The following is a 21,455-nucleotide window of genomic DNA, read 5'->3' as shown; positions in this document are numbered from 1 at the left end:
ATTCTGTTTTTGATGATCCTCATGTTTTATACTTAACTTTGATTCTAATTTTAGTATTGTTTAAGTTTCAAAATAAATATTAATTTGTTAATATTTGCAGGTTGGGAGTGTTTTTCGATCTTAATCTTGGATCACACCTAATATGTCGAATATATCTATATATAGAAGTATAAAAATAAAACTTTAACAACGTAATTTTTTTAACAAATCTGGTCTTACCTGTCTTTTTTTATAGAATAAAAGATAGGATATTTAGACACTAAAATATATTAGCTTAATTTATGAGGTAAATAAATTTAAATAGATTATATTTCTTATTTTATTTTGAAGAATGTGTAAATATCTATGTAAATCATCAAAATTTTAATAATTGTTTTTGTGGGATATAATTTGCATCAAATTAGATTCCTTAAAATATTAGAAGATATAAGTTTGGTTGGTTCCACAAATAAGCTTAAACATCGTTCTTCCCCATCATAGGTTAAACTAAACTAAGTGAAACGAAACTTGGGGATGTTTGACCAAAACGAACTTAGGAGTTCCAAGGAGAGCCTAAATCGTCAATAAGCTAGATTTGATGAATTTTTTTGATGCATTAATAACACGTACTCTATGGTCCCATTGTATTTCTTTCTTTATGTTAGTTTTCAGTAGTGTGAATGTGCGCTAGTCCGTAGTTTGGCCTAGGGTGTATGTTAGCTAGTCGACATTGTAGATTCATGCAAACGTGTGTGATCCATGTGTAGAGAAGTATTATGCATTCCACTCTACTCGAAAGAGGAAGTAGAGCCCAAGGAAAAGCCATAAAATTAGGTCCCACCAATGATGATACATGTTGTATGTGAATACATTTTCTAACCCGAACAATCGGGTCACTTAGTATTTTAAATACTCATCCTATGTTCAACATTTTTCAAGTAAATCCAAGAGATTCATGTGTAGACGATCGCACCAGCAGAGCCCATCGAGTAATGTCGTTGATAGATAGTTTTTAGGAATTCTATTATGGTAGTTTAGTAGTTTAGTGATGTTTTAATCTGTTGGTTCTAGTTTATGAATTCTGTTGAGTCTAATTAGAAGATGTTGTTTTTCCCTATTTCAATAGTGGTTCCACTATAATTACAAATTTATAGATGTTTAGATTTATTGAAAAAATATAAAATGATCTTTAAATATTTTTTCGCACAAAATGATAATAACATACATGGAGGAGCAGTCTTGTTTTTAAAGAAAAAAAAGTAGGATCGTCGACATGTTTTTAAGTTCAATAGGTATTCTAGAGCTTGGTGTTTTTAAGTTCAACAATGTATTCTAAGGGAGGGAGGGAGGGATAGCCCACAAAAATGGTACAAGTTGTGTTTTGTCATATGTTGCCAATTTCGAAGACCGAGGGAATGTCCAACAGTGGGATAGGCCATAAGTAGTGTGCAAATTTCCGTATTCATTCTAAAAACATGAACAAGTCACTAGGTGAAGTGAGCAGTCAGTCCGTTATTCGGGTTGTCATCAGGCGGAAGAGTATCACAATCAACAATACGATTGTGCCCCCTAGAGAGTCATCAAGGTCAATGACTAGATTAAGTAAGAAAGAATGTTACAACCTCACTAAGAGAAAGTAGGTTGCGACCTCTACATGCAAGATAAACAAAGGGCGAACCTCATGCAGCACCCATGCAGCCACGTGAGTGCTAAGATGGAGAAGTGTCATGATACGACCGAGAAGGACGGTGCATCATCCAAAACACCAAGAGTGTGCATTCAAGCAAAGCTGAGGCATACGCGAGGTTTGAGAGAATGAAGCGACATGAGTGTCGAAGACAAGCTCGAAGAGTGCCCAGTAGAGCCCTAGGTCATAACCTCAAAAGTTGGTGTTTCGATATGAGTTTCGATATGTGTCTCCGGAGTTCAGTACATCTATATAAAAGATGAAAGCTCACCAAAGTTGATATCAATTAGAAAATTGATGAACGCTACACGGGTCCATATGACAACTCGTCAAAATGACATCCACTTGAGAAAGATTGGAAATGTCTCACAATGTAATATAGAGAAGTATGATGTCAGCTCTCCACCATCCTTAGACCATGTGGCCTAAGTTAGCTACCATGTTGCACATACGTGTGTCACAACATGGGCGATTATTGTGGGATGAACGTCTCAAGCGCCTTCTTTTGAAAAGGGTCTTTCAAGGATATTTTGGATGGTCGTGTGTGCGAATATTATTACCCAGACGATGTGTCGAAGGTTGGACTATGCACCCGCTATTCAGAACAAATTTCAAAAAAATTTAGCATGGACAAGGGATGGTCAGTCGTCTCGATAGAACCTAGAGGGATGAATACATAGGATGTGATTGAAGAGATGGGACTGCACATGGGTCAGCTTCAATTGATATTTCCAAGCAAGTAGTGATGGTTGAGTTGGCATGAGACGTGGGACAACATCACAATGCATGGATCGTTCGATGGAAACCAAGATGGTGATGAGATGTGACGTTATTTACGAGAGTACTTGGCCTATAGTAGAGGCAAGATCAAGGTGAATAGTTTGGCCTAGTGTAGAGGCAAGTTGACTAGAGTTGCAGGCGATTTAATATTGCACGCACCAGCAGTTTGTGTGGTCGAACGAGACAAGATCAAGGTGAATTGTTTGACCTAGTGTAGAGGCAAGTTGACTAGAGCTACAGGTGATTTAATATTGCACGCACCAGCAGTTTGTGTGGCCGAACAAGCATGGGTTCTTCATAAAATGCATTTCGTCTGCAAAGGTGTACCTTGCATAAGGTTAGACGAAGCCATAAATTCGAGCAAAAATGCGAATGAGGTTTAAGTTCCCCTCAAAACTTGTTTTGAGCGTGTCAAGATCATGTCACCCGGTTGAAAAGTAAGACCATGACAATTAGCACGGAGGCATACTTGGCTACTAGAATTATGGTCATGGGTAGGTGGATCATTGGTAATTTGGTATTAGGCCTTAAATTATCTCCCAAATGCATGGGTAGAATCTCACACTATGCAGTAGCTCTTTGTCTTCCTAAGATCGTTAAACTTTTCTCTTTGTATTATAGGGTTAACGTTCACTTCTTCGCGCCCTAATACGTTATTTTAACTACTAGGTAACCCAAAACATGCATCATATTCATATAGCTCCTACAAAATATCATTTCTTGAGGTGGTCACAGAGTTGTGCTAAGAGAGTTTGACTAAAAGTAAAACATTTGTGAAATAAAAATAAAAGATTGAAAATCTGAAAATTTTAAATCAAAATAAGAGCACAAAAATTAAAAATGTAAATAAATAAAACTAGTTATGAGACGATATTCTTCAAATTTATAACACATAGAAATAGGTCTGGCTTCGGGTATATAAAGACCTTAAAAAGAAGGTGAAAAGTGTGGGTATATAAATATTCTCAATGAACAATATATGGTAAGCTCTCATTGCATCTTTGACCTAGTAGTAGACTATAAATTTTACTCTAAACTCTAAATATATTATTCTTGATGTGCAGACTTAGGTAGCTGGCTTAGCCTATGCGGTAACCGATGTGTGATATTTGATTTCTAAGTAAAAAGATTTTGTGAAAGAAATTTCATATCAAAGCTTGTCGGCTACCGTTTCTACCGATAAGATTTGTGTTCAATTTACACAAGACAAAACTAAGATCCAACGATTGCAATTTTTATTCCCTTCAAAATTCTCTAAACCTCGCTAAAGAATTCAACAATCGACCTCTTTGTTCATTCAACATCTATGTTCCATTTAATAATTTTCCAACAACCGCCATGAAAAGTCATTACCACCAAGAGGGCTAGTTCCTCTATTTCCATTATAACACAAGGAAGGAAGCTTATTACCGTTTCATATTAGGGGAAACTTGTAGCCCTACTTTTATATCTTATTATTTATGAACAAAATTGGATTATTTTTAATTATTTAAATAAGAAACTTTCACAAATAATATTAAATCAAGGTGGAGTATTAAGTAGGTTAGGGCTCAACAAAGATGTGATTTAAAGAATTTTATTGAGATAGAACAATAGATCAATCAATAGAAATTAAAGAATGACACATAATAGGATCAGAGTAAATGGCTATAGTGGGCCAGATATGTGTCAGCCAACCATTTACCCAAAGCAATCTCAGTTGCTGTATTAAAATGACCGTGATCCAAGCAAAAGCCTTCAAATGTGGTAAAGTTTATAGGCAACTCCCAAGAGTCGATAGTAATGATGTCTGGAAGCTCTTTCTGGACCGCATCTTCAGCTGCTCTCACTGCGGGCAAATCATGAGTATCGTGCTTCATAAAAAAGTCATACATGGATATCTTAACAATAATGACAGGTAAAAATCTAGGTTTTATATCATTGCGGATGTCGGTGATGAACTTCTTTAAGTTGTCTTTGTATCTGTGAGCAGTGTCACTCATAGCCGCATCGCTCTCTCCTTGATACCAAAACAAAGCACGCACAACCCCACCTTCTTTTTCTGATGTTTTAATTCGTTCAATGAAATTTTGGTAAAAAGTTGCACTAGGATTGCTAGGGTTTTTAATCCATTGTTCAATTAAAGTGCCCCCTCTAGCACAAGGAACTAAACCCACGATGCCTGCCTTTTGTCCAGCTTTTGCTTTGAACTGGTGAGCAAATGGTATTCCCGGACCAATCCCTGGAGTTTTGCCGATGTCAATCCCCAAATGGAGTGGTTCCTGTGCAATTTCCCATTGGCGTGCAGGGTTCAACCGTAGGATGGATGGGTCGGATTGACACTCTAATGGGACCTTCCCATCCCACTCAAGTTTCCCCTTTTGATTGTTCTCTACCCCACCTCGACCAGCCATGTTGCTCTGACCGGCAAGGATGAATATGTTTGTGGGAGAAGTAGCCCATGAAAGGGAAGGGTGAAACAATATCATACACAACAAGGTTGATAATTTCAACAAAATCATTTTCACCCCCTGTGTATATGCAAATAGACACAGAAGAAAAGTATAAATGAACTAAAAGCTACTTTTTTCTTGTCTAAAAGAATTGATAACTTTTTGTGTGTCTATTTGCACAGACACAGCTACTCTCCCAATAAAACTCTTATCACTCTCACTTCTATTTCTTGATTGATCTTTGCCTCTCCATTCTGTTTTTGATGATCCTCATGTTTTATACTTAACTTTGATTCTAATTTTAGTATTGTTTAAGTTTCAAAATAAATATTAATTTGTTAATATTTGCAGGTTGGGAGTGTTTTTCGATCTTAATCTTGGATCACACCTAATATGTCGAATATATCTATATATAGAAGTATAAAAATAAAACTTTAACAACGTAATTTTTTTAACAAATCTGGTCTTACCTGTCTTTTTTTATAGAATAAAAGATAGGATATTTAGACACTAAAATATATTAGCTTAATTTATGAGGTAAATAAATTTAAATAGATTATATTTCTTATTTTATTTTGAAGAATGTGTAAATATCTATGTAAATCATCAAAATTTTAATAATTGTTTTTGTGGGATATAATTTGCATCAAATTAGATTCCTTAAAATATTAGAAGATATAAGTTTGGTTGGTTCCACAAATAAGCTTAAACATCGTTCTTCCCCATCATAGGTTAAACTAAACTAAGTGAAACGAAACTTGGGGATGTTTGACCAAAACGAACTTAGGAGTTCCAAGGAGAGCCTAAATCGTCAATAAGCTAGATTTGATGAATTTTTTTGATGCATTAATAACACGTACTCTATGGTCCCATTGTATTTCTTTCTTTATGTTAGTTTTCAGTAGTGTGAATGTGCGCTAGTCCGTAGTTTGGCCTAGGGTGTATGTTAGCTAGTCGACATTGTAGATTCATGCAAACGTGTGTGATCCATGTGTAGAGAAGTATTATGCATTCCACTCTACTCGAAAGAGGAAGTAGAGCCCAAGGAAAAGCCATAAAATTAGGTCCCACCAATGATGATACATGTTGTATGTGAATACATTTTCTAACCCGAACAATCGGGTCACTTAGTATTTTAAATACTCATCCTATGTTCAACATTTTTCAAGTAAATCCAAGAGATTCATGTGTAGACGATCGCACCAGCAGAGCCCATCGAGTAATGTCGTTGATAGATAGTTTTTAGGAATTCTATTATGGTAGTTTAGTAGTTTAGTGATGTTTTAATCTGTTGGTTCTAGTTTATGAATTCTGTTGAGTCTAATTAGAAGATGTTGTTTTTCCCTATTTCAATAGTGGTTCCACTATAATTACAAATTTATAGATGTTTAGATTTATTGAAAAAATATAAAATGATCTTTAAATATTTTTTCGCACAAAATGATAATAACATACATGGAGGAGCAGTCTTGTTTTTAAAGAAAAAAAAGTAGGATCGTCGACATGTTTTTAAGTTCAATAGGTATTCTAGAGCTTGGTGTTTTTAAGTTCAACAATGTATTCTAAGGGAGGGAGGGAGGGATAGCCCACAAAAATGGTACAAGTTGTGTTTTGTCATATGTTGCCAATTTCGAAGACCGAGGGAATGTCCAACAGTGGGATAGGCCATAAGTAGTGTGCAAATTTCCGTATTCATTCTAAAAACATGAACAAGTCACTAGGTGAAGTGAGCAGTCAGTCCGTTATTCGGGTTGTCATCAGGCGGAAGAGTATCACAATCAACAATACGATTGTGCCCCCTAGAGAGTCATCAAGGTCAATGACTAGATTAAGTAAGAAAGAATGTTACAACCTCACTAAGAGAAAGTAGGTTGCGACCTCTACATGCAAGATAAACAAAGGGCGAACCTCATGCAGCACCCATGCAGCCACGTGAGTGCTAAGATGGAGAAGTGTCATGATACGACCGAGAAGGACGGTGCATCATCCAAAACACCAAGAGTGTGCATTCAAGCAAAGCTGAGGCATACGCGAGGTTTGAGAGAATGAAGCGACATGAGTGTCGAAGACAAGCTCGAAGAGTGCCCAGTAGAGCCCTAGGTCATAACCTCAAAAGTTGGTGTTTCGATATGAGTTTCGATATGTGTCTCCGGAGTTCAGTACATCTATATAAAAGATGAAAGCTCACCAAAGTTGATATCAATTAGAAAATTGATGAACGCTACACGGGTCCATATGACAACTCGTCAAAATGACATCCACTTGAGAAAGATTGGAAATGTCTCACAATGTAATATAGAGAAGTATGATGTCAGCTCTCCACCATCCTTAGACCATGTGGCCTAAGTTAGCTACCATGTTGCACATACGTGTGTCACAACATGGGCGATTATTGTGGGATGAACGTCTCAAGCGCCTTCTTTTGAAAAGGGTCTTTCAAGGATATTTTGGATGGTCGTGTGTGCGAATATTATTACCCAGACGATGTGTCGAAGGTTGGACTATGCACCCGCTATTCAGAACAAATTTCAAAAAAATTTAGCATGGACAAGGGATGGTCAGTCGTCTCGATAGAACCTAGAGGGATGAATACATAGGATGTGATTGAAGAGATGGGACTGCACATGGGTCAGCTTCAATTGATATTTCCAAGCAAGTAGTGATGGTTGAGTTGGCATGAGACGTGGGACAACATCACAATGCATGGATCGTTCGATGGAAACCAAGATGGTGATGAGATGTGACGTTATTTACGAGAGTACTTGGCCTATAGTAGAGGCAAGATCAAGGTGAATAGTTTGGCCTAGTGTAGAGGCAAGTTGACTAGAGTTGCAGGCGATTTAATATTGCATGCACCAGCAGTTTGTGTGGTCGAACGAGACAAGATCAAGGTGAATTGTTTGACCTAGTGTAGAGGCAAGTTGACTAGAGCTACAGGTGATTTAATATTGCACGCACCAGCAGTTTGTGTGGCCGAACAAGCATGGGTTCTTCATAAAATGCATTTCGTCTGCAAAGGTGTACCTTGCATAAGGTTAGACGAAGCCATAAATTCGAGCAAAAATGCGAATGAGGTTTAAGTTCCCCTCAAAACTTGTTTTGAGCGTGTCAAGATCATGTCACCCGGTTGAAAAGTAAGACCATGACAATTAGCACGGAGGCATACTTGGCTACTAGAATTATGGTCATGGGTAGGTGGATCATTGGTAATTTGGTATTAGGCCTTAAATTATCTCCCAAATGCATGGGTAGAATCTCACACTATGCAGTAGCTCTTTGTCTTCCTAAGATCGTTAAACTTTTCTCTTTGTCTTATAGGGTTAACGTTCACTTCTTCGCGCCCTAATACGTTATTTTAACTACTAGGTAACCCAAAACATGCATCATATTCATATAGCTCCTACAAAATATCATTTCTTGAGGTGGTCACAGAGTTGTGCTAAGAGAGTTTGACTAAAAGTAAAACATTTGTGAAATAAAAATAAAAGATTGAAAATCTGAAAATTTTAAATCAAAATAAGAGCACAAAAATTAAAAATGTAAATAAATAAAACTAGTTATGAGACGATATTCTTCAAATTTATAACACATAGAAATAGGTCTGGCTTCGGGTATATAAAGACCTTAAAAAGAAGGTGAAAAGTGTGGGTATATAAATATTCTCAATGAACAATATATGGTAAGCTCTCATTGCATCTTTGACCTAGTAGTAGACTATAAATTTTACTCTAAACTCTAAATATATTATTCTTGATGTGCAGACTTAGGTAGCTGGCTTAGCCTATGCGGTAACCGATGTGTGATATTTGATTTCTAAGTAAAAAGATTTTGTGAAAGAAATTTCATATCAAAGCTTGTCGGCTACCGTTTCTACCGATAAGATTTGTGTTCAATTTACACAAGACAAAACTAAGATCCAACGATTGCAATTTTTATTCCCTTCAAAATTCTCTAAACCTCGCTAAAGAATTCAACAATCGACCTCTTTGTTCATTCAACATCTATGTTCCATTTAATAATTTTCCAACAACCGCCATGAAAAGTCATTACCACCAAGAGGGCTAGTTCCTCTATTTCCATTATAACACAAGGAAGGAAGCTTATTACCGTTTCATATTAGGGGAAACTTGTAGCCCTACTTTTATATCTTATTATTTATGAACAAAATTGGATTATTTTTAATTATTTAAATAAGAAACTTTCACAAATAATATTAAATCAAGGTGGAGTATTAAGTAGGTTAGGGCTCAACAAAGATGTGATTTAAAGAATTTTATTGAGATAGAACAATAGATCAATCAATAGAAATTAAAGAATGACACATAATAGGATCAGAGTAAATGGCTATAGTGGGCCAGATATGTGTCAGCCAACCATTTACCCAAAGCAATCTCAGTTGCTGTATTAAAATGACCGTGATCCAAGCAAAAGCCTTCAAATGTGGTAAAGTTTATAGGCAACTCCCAAGAGTCGATAGTAATGATGTCTGGAAGCTCTTTCTGGACCGCATCTTCAGCTGCTCTCACTGCGGGCAAATCATGAGTATCGTGCTTCATAAAAAAGTCATACATGGATATCTTAACAATAATGACAGGTAAAAATCTAGGTTTTATATCATTGCGGATGTCGGTGATGAACTTCTTTAAGTTGTCTTTGTATCTGTGAGCAGTGTCACTCATAGCCGCATCGCTCTCTCCTTGATACCAAAACAAAGCACGCACAACCCCACCTTCTTTTTCTGATGTTTTAATTCGTTCAATGAAATTTTGGTAAAAAGTTGCACTAGGATTGCTAGGGTTTTTAATCCATTGTTCAATTAAAGTGCCCCCTCTAGCACAAGGAACTAAACCCACGATGCCTGCCTTTTGTCCAGCTTTTGCTTTGAACTGGTGAGCAAATGGTATTCCCGGACCAATCCCTGGAGTTTTGCCGATGTCAATCCCCAAATGGAGTGGTTCCTGTGCAATTTCCCATTGGCGTGCAGGGTTCAACCGTAGGATGGATGGGTCGGATTGACACTCTAATGGGACCTTCCCATCCCACTCAAGTTTCCCCTTTTGATTGTTCTCTACCCCACCTCGACCAGCCATGTTGCTCTGACCGGCAAGGATGAATATGTTTGTGGGAGAAGTAGCCCATGAAAGGGAAGGGTGAAACAATATCATACACAACAAGGTTGATAATTTCAACAAAATCATTTTCACCCCTTGTGTATATGCAAATAGACACAGAAGAAAAGTATAAATAAATTAAAAGCTACTTTAAATGAATCGATAGATAATGTTTTGTGTGTCTATTTGCACAGACACACTACTCTCCCGACAAAACTCTTGTCACTCACTTTTATTTCTTAATTGATCTTTGCCTCTCCATTCCTTCATGAGTGATCCGTGTGTTTTATACTTCATTTTGATTCTAATTTTAGTATTATTTAAGTTCTAAAATAAATTTCAATAGGTTAATATTGACGGATTGGGAGTGTTTTTCGATCTTAATCATCTTGGATCACACCTAATTTATCTAATATATCTATATATAGAAGTATAAAAAAAAATGTCAACCATCTATATATATATATATATATATATATATATATATATATATATATTTTATTCTTATATTGTTTCTATATGTCTTACATGTCTCTTTTTTTTATATATATAGAATAAAAGATAGGATTTTTCACATTAAAATATATTAGTTTAATTCACGAAGTAAATAAATGTTGTTCTAGGTATACCCAGAAGAGCCTAAATAGGCTCGTATATAATTTACAACATGACTAATATGGAAGTATTATATCCATCATTTCATTAAAACATGATTTTTAATATGGGACTTCGTATGTGTTTAATCAGACCACATACATGCGGTATTATTTGTGTTTCTTTCCTTTTTGTCGGTTTTCAGTAGTGTGAATGTGCGCTAGTCCATATCATACTTATGTAATGGATTCATGCACACGTTAGTAATCCACGTGTAGAAAAGTATTATGCATTCACCCCATGGAACAACCATTTAATTAGGTTTCACCAATGATGATACATATTGTATGTGAATACATTTTCTAATCTGAACAATCAGGTCACCCCCTATCTCAAATACTCATCCTATATTTAACATTTTTCAAGTAAATCCAAGATACAAGTAGATGTTTTGACAAATAGTTTTTAGTATTTCAATTGTGATAGTTTAGTAATGTTTTGATACTTTTATCCCTATTTCATTGTATTCCTCTAGAACATACCAGTAGAAATTCTCGAGCCTTTTTCCACGACTAAGTAAGTTTTTTCTAAGTTCGGTAGGGTATTTTAGAGCTAGACGTTTTAGTTACCATGGTATTCCTCTCAAACATACAATTAGGAATTTTTGCCCCTTTTTCCACGATTAGGTTTTTTTTTACCTGTTACACAAGCGAAGAATTATTCAACATTATAAAATGTTCGGCATAAATTGAGTCAAATTGGTGAAGCAACATGCAAGAGAAAATAGGGAAAGAAAATGTATAAAACTAGCTGATATTGTCATTTTTTAGCTTTGGTTTTCCTGCTTTCCTCAAGATTTTTAAATTGCATTGTTGTTGGGAAGAGGTTTCCACACTTTTATAAAAAAATATTTGGTTTTCCTCTCTAATGTGGATATTTCGTTTTCCTCTCCGATGTAGGATCTCACGCCAACGAATGGATCTAAAAAAAATTTCCCCCAGATGGTTCCTTGAAATTACAAGTACATAGCCATGTGTCTACACCTTTTGGGGGTCTCCTTCATGAAGTAACTAGGCAGCTGCCACCACATCCCGTACGTGTCTACCGCACCATCCCTAAATTAACCAAATTATATCATTATAACATTTCATTCCATCCCTTTGAAACTCATGAACATCTCTTGAGAATTTCGATTCTAAAGTTCTTGGTAAAGCGTTTGAATTTTGTTGGAAGCTCCACAGCATGCACCAATCGCAGGTATTAATTAAGCCATTCCTACATCTTCGATCACTAATGATCATAACCCAACTTAGTTCCTCTAATTGTGTCTTGTCTGAAGGGTTCCGAGAAGATAAATGAAGAAGGAGCCATTGAGACGAAGGTTGAAACAGTAGATGAGCGGTCACCGCCGGGGCAGAGCGAGGAGCCCAGAAATGAAAAGACAACGGTTGTGCATTTAACTCGAAAGCAACGAGATGATAGCCAAGGGCGTGGGGTTTTGGGCAGTGCGGCCGCTGCTGTGGCGAATACTCTTCGTTCTGCTAAGGATGCGATTTTTGGTAAGGGGAAAGAGAGGAACGATGACTGATTCGAAGCAGTGAAGTATGGATTATGTAATGTAATATGAACTGTGAATGCTTTTGTTTTATATTTAATGTCTGGTTCCAACTGGGAAGCTGAAGTTTTGTATATAGTGTGTGAAATAATGGAACCAAAATTGATCACAACTCGGCGTAGTGTTCTAAGGTGAAAGGTTCACAGAAATGGTTCCATTTCTGATGTTAGATGAACACGATTCTCCACAATGGTATGATATTTTTCACTTTGAGCTTAGCTCTCATAACCACCTCGTACCTTTGCGGCTTCGTACCCATGGAGATAGTATTCCTTATTTATAAACTTATGATCATTCTATTCTCTAAACTAGTCGCTATTATCTCTTTTTACGCGTGTCTGGGTATAGGCTATTGTCTCTTTTTACGCGGGTAGGTAGGTGCATGTGTAATCTGTTCAACCTCCGTTTGTTTGTTTTTTGTTCTATTTTAGAACTTTTTCGAGCACCTACCATCGAAAAAGCTAGGACGGGCTAGCATATGAGAATTCTTTCCTTTCTTTAGGTGCTTAGAAAATGAGAATTCCTTCCTTGTTTTAGGTGGTTAGAAAATGCATGGGGTGTAGGTAGGTGCATGTGTAATCTGTTCAACCTCCGTTTGTTTGTTTTTCGTTCCATTTTAGAACTTTTTTGAGCACTTACCATCGAAAGGGCTAGCATATGAGAATTCCTTCCTTGCTTTAGGTGCTTAGAAAATGAGAATTCCTTAGAAAATGCATATTAAGGACTTCGAAAGAACGTGTTTGGATGAGTATGTAAGGTTGTAAGGTTGAGTAGCATGCATTTTGCAAAGCTAAAAAGCTAATATGCATGTGAGTTGGGAAATATGGAGGTAAGAAATTACCACTTTTGAGATTTGTGAGGGATGTTGTATTTTATGCCTTTTCTCTTCTTCAATGGGCGAATGATTGCTAGGCACTATCTCTCAAATATTGTACGTGTTAGCTCTAGGTATTTGACGGCATGTTATTTCTATAGAGGGTGTTTATCTGTACAAAGTTAGGGTATTAGAGTTAGGTTGACTAGACGATTACCTAGTTCAAGGCGAATACCTTAAGAAAGCGAGCAAAGTTAAGAGTGCTCTCAGACTAAGAAAGACTCGAGGAGTCAACATAGTAGCCTTTAGCCTTGAGTTAGAAGAGTCAACATAGCAGCCTTGAGTTAGACGTTCGTGTTTAGTCATCTAGTCGCCTTAAGAATACAATAGACCTCCTCATACCCCATACATGATTAAGGTGAAATATAAATTATGAATTTCGTACTTAGGTGAATATAAATTATGAATTTTGTACTTAGGTGATCGATATGCGAGAGAATTCACTTAAAATTAGAGCATTACAACTAATATGGTTTACATCTTTGACCTAGAGAATTCACTTAAAATTAGAGCGTTACAATTAATATGGTTTACATTTCTAGTAGACCTTGTACCCTAGGATCGTGAGCGATTAGAGGTCTAAATTTATGTGCCCATAAAACTCCTAGAAATGAGAGATGAGATTTAAAATGCCTAATAGACCTTGCACCCTAGGATTGTAGTGAGTAAAGGTCCAGATTCATGTTTACGTTAAATCTCCTAGAAATGAGAGATGAGATTTAAAACGACTAAATAACCTAACAAACCTCCAAACTTCCATGACATTCAAAAATAACAAAGGTAGCCTCTTAGGCCGATAATTGTTGGTATAGTGTTTGAGGACCCTCACTTTCCTTTCCATTCCAGTACAATATTGTTGAGCTAAACAGGAGGCAAGTTAGAGATGTATGACTTGATGGTTCGATAGATTACAATATTGTTGAGCTAAACAGGAGGCAAGTTAGAGATGTATGACTTGATGGTTCGATAGATTACCTTGCACTGTGGATCCGTCTTGTGGTAGGGCATTGATCATGCAGGTAGTCAATGTTGTCCTACACGGAGGATCCCTCCTTGATCGGAGGATCCCTCCTTGATCATGTGGATAGCCAGTGGAGTTGGCACATACCAGAGGTATCATCCCCTAACCTTGGATAGCTTTATAGCCGATGGAATGGATTTGCCAGCTAATTTCCCATAAATGACAAGCAAGTAAGTATTCACCGTGTTTTCCCCACTTGGTATGGAGTATATGGAGGTAGTGCCTCATCTTTGAATATTGATTACTACTGCTTAGTCCAGCAAGAGGAATACACCTAAAGCTAGAGTGATTCTCACGGTCACTTGCTAGGTCATGGATGCGATAAGAATCTATAAGTAGATTGCTTACTATGTGTATATATATATATATATATTTCACCCTTACCCCAACCTTTTTCAAGTGTTTATAGGCTATAGTTCGAGATGAAGGAGCATTCAAGAGGGGTTACAGGGGTAGTTTCGAAATGTCAATTTGTCTTCGAGTCTTTTATATTATGTTTTGCAATTGTATCCCAAACTCATTTTTCCCTAATAAATTTGAACAACATTGTCTTACAAATGAATTTTATTTTATATTTAATTTTTGTGTTATTTTTATTTTGATTTAAACTTTATCTGATTTTCATTGTCTTTCTATTTTTTTTATTTTTGTCGGCTTTCATCTTATAAGTCCCTATGCGAGTTTTTGAAACCTTGAAATTTGAGTTGTGACAAGTATGTTCTTGTCGTTTATATTTAAGGGACTCATGACATGTGTATTACTTGGGGACAATACTCTTTTTATGGTGGTACAATGTGGGGACAACTAGAAGTTCGCACTTTGGAACTCTAGAGTTAATCAAGTCTTTGAGCGGCAAGGGCCTGCACATACACTATGTATATTGATGAATAATAATTTAGGGTGGAATTTTGCCGAATAGTCTATAAGGCCGAGCCAAATCACCTAACCAATGCTGTAAGTGTTAAGTTGGAGTATGATGGGGTATGAGTATGTTTGATTCTTGGGTTGTTAGCTATTTTAGACTACTAGATCTAAGAGGTGAGCTCAATTTAACTAAAAAGGAGTACATAATCAAATTAAAGTCATCCTTAGAAGCTAGACAACGGTTAAGAAAGCTTTACTCAAGTCATCAGATATCAATCCATACCGTCCAAATTTACCTATAAAATTTCAAGGTCCTAAATTTAAATCATCTCTTGAGCCCATCAAAGATAAAACAAACCTACAAAAGCAATGAATTCATGAGTGGAAGAGGCTACAAATAGATAAGTTAAATGGAATGGGGTGGTCGCCCTACTTGTGTTGAATTGTCCCTTTCTATTCTAAGCCCCTTGAGAGAATCTAATGCTTTTATGCCTTACAACTACTATGCATTCAACTACACTCAGAGCGAACGGAGTATCAAAGGTTTGTCGTGAATTTAGGTTTTTATCAGTCATGCTGAACGTTAAAAGCCAATCACGAGCGTGTATGATCATGTATGGATATGATTGCTAGTTTCCTGAGATATTAACATTTTGTTAAGCATGTATATATTTTTCGTTACACCATATTCTTGAATGGCTCTTTGAGTAGTGTGACATCATGCATGTTGTGTGATTATTTAGTCATGGATTACTTGTTCAATCATGGATTGTACTTACTGAGACATACATTTATGATATTTTTATTTATTATTGTTTATTTCTTTTTTGCAAGCTCGTAACCAAGTCTAAGAGTAATAGATCGTGCGTAAAAAAGTACTATGCATACTATTATATCTGGAAATTAAAGAATAGTTGAAAGTCAATCATAGATTTAGGTCGCGTTAGTCATGTTGAACATTACACATGCGTGCATTTTCCGACCTCCAACCATAGGGTTCCTTACTGGATATTTTCCTTACTATTTTTTCAGCTAAAATCAAGAAATCTCTAGTCGAACATCGACCATAAAATATTCATCAATGTCATGTTTTTGGTGTTTTCTATAAATTCTAGGGGACAGGAATTTTAATAACTAATAATTTTTATCTTTTTAAAGGAATTATAACAATTATTAATGAAAATATATTTGGAAATATTTGTCATTATCGTGGCTCAATTTTATAGAAAACATCAAAAAGAAAGAAATTAAAAAGAATGTACATTGAAAGAAGAGGTGAATATCTTTTCCTTTTTTAAGTTATTTCAAAGCAAAGAAATATGTTCAAAATTTATAAAAATTAATTAAAAATTATCAACTACGAGAAAAAAAAAAACAAAAAATAATAATAATTTATTAATAGAGAAAGATTTCCACACCGTATAGAAGAGGGTGTTTAATTCTCCTCCCCAAAGGATGTGTCGGCGTCCTCGCTGGTATTCGTTTCTTTCTCTAATCGATGTGGGACTGTCACCAAATCCACCCTCCTTCGGGGCCCAGTGTCCTTACTGGCACACCATCTCGTGTCTCCCTTCGAAAAACAGTCTCCTCGCTAGCATATAGTCTAATGTTTAGCTCTGATATCATTTGTAAAGGCCTAGATCTACCACTAGGAGATATTCCTCTTTGGGCTCTCTTTCGGGCTTTCCTTCAAGGCTTTAAAACGCGTCTGTTAGGGAAAGATTTCCATACTCTTATAAAAGGTGTTTCGTTCTCCTCCCAATCGATATGAGACATCACATTATATCAATTCTTCTAATTAAAGAAATCGTATAAATCAGTGAAAATTATGCATTAACAATTTTAGAGCGAAATTCTAATGAACAAATTCACTTTCTTTTCTTTTCCTTTCTTTTTTATCAAAGTTCAAAGTTCAAAGTTGAGATAATTTTTTTATGAAAACTTTGACGGTAAAACAACTTAGACATGGAATTAAAGATGTCAACATTTAAGCTCGGGATAATTTCTTTTCAAAAGAATATGAATCAAAAAGGAAAATATAAAGAAAAAAAAAAGGATTTGAGTGAAGAATGTATGTGATTCTAGGCTCTCTCGTCTTTAAGGGTCAAACATTCATATCTTTATCCTTTTATAGTTGAAATTCCCTCTCCCATTATCCAAAGCAAACCCCAAAAAAAACATCACTCTTAAAAGCAAATTTGTTTGATATTTCTTTTTCTTTTTTTTCTTTTCCCTTTGCATTGACTCAAATTAAAATGTTGGGTTAGTCAATATAATGAGTGGGAAGATGGAATAAATATTATGTTATAATCGATATCCGTTATTAGCTCTGATACCAATTGTTAGGATCCCTCAATAACAAGCAGACACTCGGACACTCGATTAAGATGAACACAATAACAGGAGGGAGAAAATTCAAGGAAGAATATTGGGTAAAGGTTTTATTGATGACTTCAATATGAGCGAGAAATAATACATTTTTAGAGGACTGCCTAATCGAGTATATATATAGTTTCAATTTACTAAATGATTTAAACTTACGCATATATATCTCTATCAAATTTTTACCAAATATATATCATATTTTTACTAAATATCTTTCAAATATGTCTCTACCACATCTAGGTATAGGATCCATATCCCAACATATTAATATTAATTTTAAATCGAAGAAAATTAAATGATATTTGAAAAAGTTCTTCGAATGTGGAAGAAAAAGCATATCCTAAGTTAATAATGGATTCAAAATAAAAGCTAATTCTTTTTTAACATTCATTTTTATGGATTTGCTTTTTGAATTTGGTTTTTGAGACTTCCATCATGCTTTTTTTTAGATTCTGATTCTAATTCTTTTTTAACGTTCATTTTTATACATCTGAATTTAATGTTAATATCTATCGTTTAAAATACGTTTATGAGTTGTTTTTTTGTTTAATAATGTTTTTGTTTGTGCAATCCATATTTAAATATTTGGAATGAGAATTGAATTAGGAAGAGACTTGGTTGGATTTGGAAATTTGAGAATAAATGCCTCTACCCATCATTAACTCTTTCCCTGTTGAGAGGGATACTCATCCATCTCCACTTGTAGCACTCCCCCTCTCTTGATAGGATGTCCCGGTCATTATTGTTCGGAACTTGTTGTCCATGGTCACATGTCCGTTCCAAACATCTTTTACTTGTTTTCATGTTGTGTCAATATGAAGTGTGTAATTGATCACCAAAATCATGTCTATATTTGTGCAAGCTAAAATGTCCCAAAATGTGCTAAGTGATGTGATTATTTGTCAGTTCTTTCTACCCGTTTTCAACGCATCTCTTCATTTACATTTTTTTAAAAAATATTTTTCTCAAATGTGACCTAAGGCTCAATCTTACATCAAGGTTGTCTGCAAAATTCAACTTCCATATGGTTAACTTGTTTATTGGGTTAGAACACGTGTTGCACAATCGTTATCCCACTACCATAAGAGTGTGATTGTGATTCTAACACACAAGAGTGTGTTGTCCCGATACCAAAATTGTGAGTACTTTTAGGAAGACAAACAGAAGAACACGGGACCATACTGTCCAAATGGTAGGTGCAATTTTAAGAACCAAGACTGGGAAATGGTGAGGTGGGTGATCAACCAAAGCTTCAATGGTCCCTAGTCATTGAGGCATTTTTTCAAACACAATGGCTGTCGTTACCAAATTTTCAGGTTAAACCCCAAATCATGTCTTGCAAATCTCAACCCCCAAGTGGCCGACAAAATCTTCTTCCTCTCCCCCCCATTCACATGCAAACAAAAAGCAACTCTCTTTGATTCATTCTTCCTCAAATTATTTTTTATTTTGATTCGTTTTCAGCCAAACCCATTTGTAAAAATTTGATTTTTATGATCGGTTCATCGTAGCCATGGAGGAAATCAAACAGATCATTGAAGCTCTGAAACTGCTGTTCTTCATTGTTTTATATTCTCATGTCCTATGCATCCGGATAAAATGCCGACCATCTCTGCGTTTTTTGGGCATAAACTGCAGAGATGGTTAGGCAATTTAACTTGCAGAATTCGAGAAAATATTGATCTTAATTCTTATTCAACATACAAGGATTACGGGAACGAAAAAGAAAAAACTGGATCTAGCGAGGAATGTCGACGAAACATTGATCCAATGCTCTGTTCTTCTTTGTTAATGGATCCGGCGAGGAAGAAACCGACGAAGCCACCGACCACGAGTCGTTTGAGCTGTCGGAGCTGAATGACACGTCCATAACACCGTTTGGACTGCTCGGAACCGACCCAAATTTCCGTTTTTTAAATTGGTGGCTGTTTCTTCTCGATGCATCCGAGATTAGTTTACAGCATTCCTCCACATTCCCCTGTTTTGAAACAGAGCATCAAAAACTTGGTTATAACTTATCCGACAAATCGATTTGTTGATTTGGAGATTTGGGTCGGAATTAGAATGGGAAATACGGACCTTGTCGAGTTTGAGGATGTTAAGAAGCTGGTAATCGTATTCAACGTCGAGGTGGGGCTCCATTGCTTTGAAAACGTGCAGCATTGTGGCGGTGGCCATTACAGAAGGAAGAAAGGACATGAAATCTGACTCTGCAAGTCAATAAAGAAACGAGTGATTCAAAAAGATACTGATTTTGCTTGCTTTTATGGGTTTTTTTCGTTAAAGGAACACAAATCATTAGAACAGAGCAATGGATTTTTTTACCTAAAATAACAGAGAGAATAGTTCGTTCACACCACCAATGAATTTCCCGGCAGATATGATCCTTGAATCCAAGCCTTCTTGACATATGATCCACAAAGGAAAATGGGGTAACAGGATTCATCCGCCATTGAAGCGTAGAGAGCACAAGAAGCTCCATTTTCTTGATTGTCTTGGCTTCAAACAGATATCTACTGACTTCAACCTATACAGAGATTGAATCATGAATATATTCAAAATCCGACGATTTGGCAGATGGGTTATTAAGATTTCTGGAAACATACTTGAAGGTCCAACAAAAGAGGCACATGGGTCTCCTCCACTTTGGCAGCAAGAGAGAGACAAGCAACAGCAGCGAGGTGAAACATCCATGGCTTATCTGTTTGAAAATGAAAAAACGACAAGAACTTGTCGAAGTAATCGACGGCGAGAACAGCCGTGAGAGCAGAGAAGGAGTAGTGGGTAATGACATTCAGCATCCACTCGACGGCGGCTCGTCGAGCGGCGGCGAGAGAAGAGTTAGTCTGAATGATTTGAAAGAGTTCATTAGGCTTCTCACGAGCAAGAAGAGAAATTAGTTCATCGTTTTCCCAGAACAGATCCTCGTTCGTTAAATTAGTGTAACGTTGTTGCTGTTGTTGTTCTTGTTCTTGGTCCTCCCAGTGCTCCTCCGGGCAGAACAGAGCATCAAGCGCATACGGCGGCGCCATCTCCTTCTTGGAAGAAGAGGTTAAGATTCTGGTTCATTGTAGTAGGGCGTGAGAGAAGGAAACAGAGAGAACAGAGGAAAGTGGCGGAGAAGAGCAATGGTGAGCCATGGCTGTAAGCTTCAAGTGAAGGGTAGAAGGGGATTTTATTGGTAGGTTTTAGAAGCTGCGGCTTGGCCCACTAAAAAGTATTCAAACTACTCAATCTGCTGCTGCCCTAACATAACTACGGTTAACGTCAACTCGCCGAGTGAAAACTATCCATACACGTCTATACAAATCCGTCGTTGTATATATATATATCTTAGGAAAATAAAGATGCTAACTTGTTGTTATATGTAAAGCCCCAGATCCACCGCTAGCAAATATTGTCTTAAAAAGCGTCTACTAGGTGAAGGTTTCCACATACTTATAAATTTTGGTTTGTTCTCCTCTCTAACCAATGTGGAACATCACAATCAACCCCCTTTAGAGGTCCAGCGTCCTCGCTTGCACTCTTTACTTCCTCCAATCGATGTGGGACCGCCCACAAATCCACTCCCTTTGGGCCAAACGTCCTTACTGGCACACCGCCTCGTGTCTACCCCTTTCGGGAAACAGTGAGAAGCCTAGCACATAGTCTAGTAGCTCTGATACCATTTGTAACACCCCAGATCCACCTCTAGCAAATATTGTCCTCTTTGGGCGGTTGAGGAGGAGAACAAACCACTATTTATAAGGTGTGGAAACCTTCTCCTACTAGACACGTTTAAAATCTTGAGGGAAAGTCCAAATAGGATAATATCTGCCGGCCTTAGAGTATAGATAATGATTTGTATTATTTTTTTTGATTGATAGGTAATAATATGGGAATTATTAATTATGAGAGGGGGGGAGAAAGTGGCCAGGAAGGAAGCACTCGCACAGGGTTCGATACAACGTGAAAATAAATTAAAATAAAAAACAAAATTAAAATAAAAACAAATTTCAAAAAGTGAAAACAATTCAGCTTTCTCAGCCTCTGCACTCCCCAGCCCAATTAACAAAATTTCTTTTTTTTTTTCTTTTTTTTTTTTGAAAAATTCAAATAATTTTTTTTTTTTTT

At 36.4% G+C, this 21,455-nt stretch overlaps 3 protein-coding genes across 3 annotated transcripts; all 3 read right to left on the bottom strand.

The window, feature by feature from the left end:
* Positions 1 to 3,996: 3,996 nt before the first annotated feature.
* LOC111496607 (probable carbohydrate esterase At4g34215) lies at positions 3,997 to 5,129 on the bottom strand. Its single transcript, XM_023147103.1, has 2 exons — positions 5,017 to 5,129; positions 3,997 to 4,962 (listed from the first exon to the last, which is right to left on the bottom strand). Exon 2 carries the CDS (start codon positions 4,945 to 4,947, stop codon positions 4,081 to 4,083), a length of 867 nt encoding a protein of 288 aa, XP_023002871.1. The 5' UTR covers positions 4,948 to 4,962; positions 5,017 to 5,129; the 3' UTR covers positions 3,997 to 4,080.
* A 4,080-nt stretch (positions 5,130 to 9,209) lies between these two features.
* LOC111496632 (probable carbohydrate esterase At4g34215) lies at positions 9,210 to 9,968 on the bottom strand. The gene has a single exon (XM_023147124.1). It carries the CDS (start codon positions 9,966 to 9,968, stop codon positions 9,210 to 9,212), a length of 759 nt encoding a protein of 252 aa, XP_023002892.1.
* Positions 9,969 to 18,989: 9,021 nt separating this feature from the next.
* Positions 18,990 to 20,485, bottom strand: LOC111495987 (cyclin-D3-3-like). Its single transcript, XM_023146197.1, has 4 exons — positions 19,949 to 20,485; positions 19,668 to 19,869; positions 19,422 to 19,552; positions 18,990 to 19,320 (listed from the first exon to the last, which is right to left on the bottom strand). Exons 1-4 carry the CDS (start codon positions 20,372 to 20,374, stop codon positions 19,081 to 19,083), a joined length of 999 nt encoding a protein of 332 aa, XP_023001965.1. The 5' UTR covers positions 20,375 to 20,485; the 3' UTR covers positions 18,990 to 19,080.
* Positions 20,486 to 21,455: the final 970 nt, after the last annotated feature.

The sequence above is a fragment of the Cucurbita maxima genome, unplaced genomic scaffold (genome assembly GCF_002738345.1).
Source record: "Cucurbita maxima cultivar Rimu unplaced genomic scaffold, Cmax_1.0 Cma_Scf00022, whole genome shotgun sequence".
Classification (NCBI taxonomy): domain Eukaryota; kingdom Viridiplantae; phylum Streptophyta; class Magnoliopsida; order Cucurbitales; family Cucurbitaceae; genus Cucurbita; species Cucurbita maxima.
The sequence above is the reverse complement of the archived record's forward strand: the minus strand, read 5'-3'. Positions and strand labels throughout refer to the sequence as shown.

What these genes read in the sequence shown, in the direction of transcription:
- LOC111496607 (XM_023147103.1), bottom strand. Translation starts at nt 4,947, where the DNA reads ATGATTTTGTTGAAATTATCAACCTTGTTGTGTATGATATTGTTTCAC.
- LOC111496632 (XM_023147124.1), bottom strand. Translation starts at nt 9,968, where the DNA reads ATGGCTGGTCGAGGTGGGGTAGAGAACAATCAAAAGGGGAAACTTGAG.
- LOC111495987 (XM_023146197.1), bottom strand. Translation starts at nt 20,374, where the DNA reads ATGGCGCCGCCGTATGCGCTTGATGCTCTGTTCTGCCCGGAGGAGCAC. An exon ending in CTCTTTTGTTGGACCTTCAA is followed by an intron (nt 19,870 to 19,948) that starts GTATGTTTCCAG and finishes ATCTCTGTATAG; the next exon opens with GTTGAAGTCAGTAGATATCT. An exon ending in ACATCCTCAAACTCGACAAG is followed by an intron (nt 19,321 to 19,421) that starts GTCCGTATTTCC and finishes GTTTCAAAACAG; the next exon opens with GGGAATGTGGAGGAATGCTG.